The sequence below is a fragment of the Dipteris shenzhenensis genome, chromosome 7, assembly GCF_047967505.1.
Source record: "Dipteris shenzhenensis isolate YYH24624 ecotype China chromosome 7, Dip_SZ_1.0, whole genome shotgun sequence".
NCBI lineage: Eukaryota > Viridiplantae > Streptophyta > Polypodiopsida > Gleicheniales > Dipteridaceae > Dipteris > Dipteris shenzhenensis.
Genome location: NC_141602.1, coordinates 45845651 through 45850522, shown reverse-complemented (window position 1 = coordinate 45850522; position 4872 = coordinate 45845651). Strand labels below are relative to the sequence as shown.

General features: G+C 43.6%; 1 protein-coding gene across 1 annotated transcript; it reads right to left on the bottom strand.

Annotated features, from left to right (window-relative positions):
• Positions 1-300: 300 nt before the first annotated feature.
• Positions 301-4320, bottom strand: LOC147900415 (very-long-chain aldehyde decarbonylase GL1-4-like). Its single transcript, XM_087377301.1, has 11 exons — positions 4189-4320; positions 3812-4032; positions 3484-3719; positions 3174-3393; positions 2955-3076; positions 2606-2862; positions 2402-2509; positions 2115-2318; positions 1879-1989; positions 1569-1742; positions 301-736 (listed from the first exon to the last, which is right to left on the bottom strand). Exons 1-11 carry the CDS (start codon positions 4252-4254, stop codon positions 566-568), a joined length of 1890 nt encoding a protein of 629 aa, XP_087233427.1. The 5' UTR covers positions 4255-4320; the 3' UTR covers positions 301-565.
• Between the last annotated feature and the right edge of the window lie 552 nt (positions 4321-4872).

Sequence of the window (4872 nt, the reverse complement as noted above, 5' to 3'; positions counted from 1 at the left end):
TGAATAGTGCAAAAACATGGTAATTATATAAACCATGTCTTGACATTTGATAGATGCACTAGTGTATCCCCCCTAACAGGAGGAAATGGAAAGTATAGGCTATTTAAAAAATAGAGGTTGTGAAAGTTTAGTTGTCTTTTAGGATCACCATAGAATTTTCAAAAATAAGTTGAATACCATGGTCACCCATCTTTTCATCCCAAACAAAAATCAACACCAAATTTTCTAACATTGCCTTAAAGAAAACATACACAAGGAGAGAGAGAGAGAGAGAGAGAGAGAGAGAGAGAGAGAGATTCATATTAAGTTAAAAAGTAGTAGATATAAATTTGAAATTACAAGGGCTTACCTCCTACATTATAACAATCTAATCATCATCAAAGTTTTTGAACAAAAATTTAGGACTTAAGCATGTCAGGTTGATGGGATAGAATAACTACTATATATGAGTACTAAAAAATAACCACCACGTGAGAGGGATCATTTGGATAAAGCTATCATGGCATACATATGAATTAGACATTGCCTCATTAGATGAGGAAAGCTAGAGATAAAAACAATAAAGCTAAGGGGAGAAGGGCACAAGGGAGAAGCCATGGTGCATGGCTGCAACCCATGAAGCTTGCATTTCTTCCATCAGAATGTCATGACCAAAGTCATGGTGCTGCCACCCTTCCAAAGCATGTATAATTGTTGCCGCATATCCAGCTCTAACCACATACCGAGGCATCACATCCTATTTTACCAAGATTCACAAAAAATTAGGTTGTGTCATGTGCATGGAAAAATGTCAACTTTAATCCAAGAAAGGAAAGAGGGTGCTTACTAATTATGTGTAAAATGTTGCATGTGTGACTCGGCACATGTGCACACACATCAATATCCCACCAACTATCGTATGCAATCAACTCAACATCTCATTTCACAAATGCATGTTCAGCTTGGACATATGAAGAATCATGAGGAGAGATCTTGACACAAGAAAACTTTTTACATTTGTTTGAATTTTAGGACAAAGTAGTAGGGCACTTTTTTTTTGAGTGGTTGAATAACACATGCAGAAGTATACAACTCTCTAGGTATTAAGATCACTATTATCTTATAACAAAATGAAACAAGCAATGTCCATTTCTTCTTTTTGTTTTTGAGAGGTTTGTCTTGAACCACTACTATATGAAGCTTATGTAGATAAAGGCTCGTGCTATAAGAGGCACGAAGCGAGTAAAAGAGAATCAATGTTTAAGCTAGAGAAGTGTCAAATGCAATGTGCCTTGTGATAAGGGATTTAAAAGGCCAAGGAATTAGTGAAGATCAAAATAAGAGGACATGCTATAAGAGGGAAGAAGGGAATAAAATTTAAGCTAGAGAATACAAGTATGTACTAGAAAAGGACAATGATGAGGGAAAGGTTTGAGAGAAGTTCTAGGTAGGCAGATGTTGAGCTTGTTTGCTTGTGTTGCAACTCTCTCTTTATCTCTCTCTAAGACTCTCTCTCTCTCTCCCACACACACTCTCTCTCTCTCTCTCTCACACACACACACACACACACAATTGTCAAACTTTCTCACCTCGCATGCATTCACGTTGTGCATGTTGCTTGGCAGCCTTAAGCCTAGCACCCCCGCGTACTTGCAGCCTTGCCTCCATCGCCGCATAGGCAACACCGTGAACGGGATGAACAGTGTCCCCATCGGTGCCCACCCCTGTTGCTCCGCCGTCAATTGCTCTCCCACAATCCAAACCTGTGTCACGATAGCGCTGTTTTAGAGCTCACTCAACGACAATCCTCTGTGAAAACAGCAAATGCTCACCGTGCAGCTGCATTAGCAAGAGCCTCATATTCAGTAGATACATCATGCATGTATCTCTGACGCTCACCTTGCAGAACTTGCCGGCTTCGTATTCGCTAACTTGCACAAGATTTTGCTGAGACTCTGCGGCAATCTTTCCTCGGACGATTTCTAATTCATCCCCCGACGACATCAAGGCCTGATCATTGTCATTTCGTCAATTGTTTTACAGTGGTACCACGACATAAAACTTCTAGTGCACTTTATTTCGACCTAAACAGGGCATGTTAAACATCGATACACATAAGATTTGCTCGATCATACCAGGACTTTGGTTCCCTGCTCGCAGAGGTAAGTCGCGACGGCACGACCGACCCTAGAACCTGCTCCACAGAGGAATACCTCCGATGTCCCCTGAGATATAGTGTTCACAAGAACTGCGGCCTCTAAAGTTTCTCCGGTAATAATAGGGATGGTCAGCGTTTTGTTACGCAGAGATAGTGATGCAAATATGTCCGTTTGCCGATCCTGAAGGAACCAGGAAAGCTCAATGTTCCGACACTCTGCAAAATCAGCATCATAAAAATTTCGAGCATGCACCGAGTATTTACCTTGTTCAACAAACCCAGCCCAATGACTTTTGCACCCGCTGATTGGGCCTCCAGGATGCAATCCTCGATCCAACCATTTATCCTTGAATACTCAGAAGTCATGGAGTACTGCACAAGCAATTCACATGATTTCACGTGTACACGGTATGCATAAGATTGAAGCGTGCAATGGAGCTTCGGCTAAAGGCAAGCAAGCCAGTCTACCTGGAAGTTATATCTAGGAATCAGCCAAGTATGTGCTTCGAAGCTGTCGCCTAGTTGGTGTCGACCACCAGTGAAAGGTTTACCAAAAGCCCATACTAGAAGCATTATAGGGAGTGTCAGAGGCCATAAAAGCCAATGGTACCATCTGATTGCGTAAGGTTGAGCGGCAAATGTCTGGATCCCAAATTGAAAATGGAAGGTCGACAGCAGTTCAGTGCCATGAGTCAAGTATACGCAGTCCACCCGATTATCTCGCCCTATCATGTTCATAAAAGCAGTACTTTCAGTATGTCTCAAACTGTTGAAGAAAGCTACTTATACTCATGCATGGTTTGTTTTCAGAAATGACCTTTACGAGTGGATAGATAGAGGCTGTCTGAAGCTTTATCTACGGTTCCATACAGATAGTCGTATAGAGGCATGAAGAGTGCAAAGTTAGTGTGCACACGGCTATGGTGTAGCGAATGATACCTGCATGGATAACGACTTGGGACATATTAAAAAACAAAGCAAATCGACAGATAAAACGCTCTTTTGCCTAACTCGTAACTTGTAAGTGAAAGCTTACGTGGGGCTGTAGATAATGTATTTCAAAGGTGGGAAAACCTTGAAAACCCAGTTCGGAATGAACTCGAAGTTGCAATGTCCCCATGCGTTCATGAAATCGAGAAACAAAATGTATATTTGAACTAGTACGACGGAACCGCATCCCAAAAAGAAAGGAGGGGTCGCGGCTAGGCTAAATATTGTGGCGTATAATATGTGCTCCAGAAATGGATGATTACTAGCTGCACAGGAAGTTCGTAGCACATCAAACAAATTTGTAGCTAAGATTGAAGTATCTACGACGATCAAATTAACATTGTGCATAAGCTTACAGGTAATAGGCTGAGTTACAAACGAAGAATGGTGGTGAGAATGATAACGGGTGAAGAGATAGTGGTGGTGTAGAACCCGGTGAGCCCAATAATATACCCACTCCACTGGTCCAGCATGAAGAGCGAAAGCCAAGGCGATTCCTTTGGCATTCCAACGAGAGATATTTGTGAACACGGAGGGAAGAAGCTCAATGGCACCCCAGAAAAGGTATGTGTGCAGAAACACCATGTTCTCCCTGTTCAAACGTAATCACATTCAGGGATCGACAGGGGATCGACATGGAGAAGAAAAAACTGTTGCACACGTCAAGATCCATGGAGCGCGTACCAGCTAGCTTCTTGATCAACTTGCTCGAACTGGATGCCTTTCGTCTGGATTAGATGTTTACTTGATACGCAGGGCAGGCGGGAGAGTGTGCCCCAAGTCTGGAACAGTAGATATCGCAGGACTACCAGGACGATCATCTGATAGAATACATTGGTAGAGATGGGCTCTCCACCAAGGCTTACTTGAAATCCTTTGGCTGCCACCGGCAGAAGTAGAATATACTGCGCACAGCGAAACTCAAATCCTTCATCGAACACCAAAAAAAGAATACAAGAAAGGGCCAATATAATCCAAGGACAAGAGGGGCGGTTGATATCACTTAGGTGAAGCATCGACGAACTATTGCAGGATGGTATTGGGAAATAGATTATAGATACCTTGAATTTCCCCAGGCTCTCCCATGGCCATCGGTACAGAAAACTTTGTTTAGTGGCTTGAGGCATAATTCCTAGAGGCTACGCAGAACGTCGAGTGGAAATTGGAGATGGAAGACGGGAGATGCACATTACATGGACTCGGAAGGGTGATGAGACATAAAAGAAGCACAAAGAGATAGAAGTACCTGGAACGGTAGGAGTCCGTAGGACGGTAATCCAGATGGAGACGGTTTTTTGGAATTTGCCCGACAAACATCATGCCGGGAAGTGGGAACCCATTGGCCCAATAGCCGGACTGCTGCGGGAGCCTGATTGCCGTGAACAAGATGATGCCTTGCGCGCTGTGCAAAAAGCTCATTATATAGGTATTTATGACGACCAGTTCTAAAACAAGGTACTAGGTAGAGTAGAGCTAGCCAATGTGTAGCCAGAAACTCCAGCTCCGCAGTCCGGAGTCCGGAGTTGCAGAGCCAACTCCAAGTGCCAGGCCGTGGCCACCGATTACAACTTTTTCCAGCTCCATATATCTCTCGAGTTCTCGACTCGCGACTCCTGATGAGTCGTGAGTCCACGTCTTCCACCAACTTCCGGCATTTCGGGCCGCATCGTCCGAACTCCGACGTCGCCACTTCAAGTTTCAACCGCGCAGACGGTGGTCACTCGTACACGTTATAATGCGTATAC

What these genes read in the sequence shown, in the direction of transcription:
- LOC147900415 (XM_087377301.1), bottom strand. Translation starts at nt 4,254, where the DNA reads ATGCCTCAAGCCACTAAACAAAGTTTTCTGTACCGATGGCCATGGGAG. An exon ending in AGAGCCTGGGGAAATTCAAG is followed by an intron (nt 4,033 to 4,188) that starts GTATCTATAATC and finishes CGCTGTGCGCAG; the next exon opens with TATATTCTACTTCTGCCGGT. An exon ending in ACAACGTGAATGCATGCGAG is followed by an intron (nt 737 to 1,568) that starts GTGAGAAAGTTT and finishes TTGGTAAAATAG; the next exon opens with GATGTGATGCCTCGGTATGT.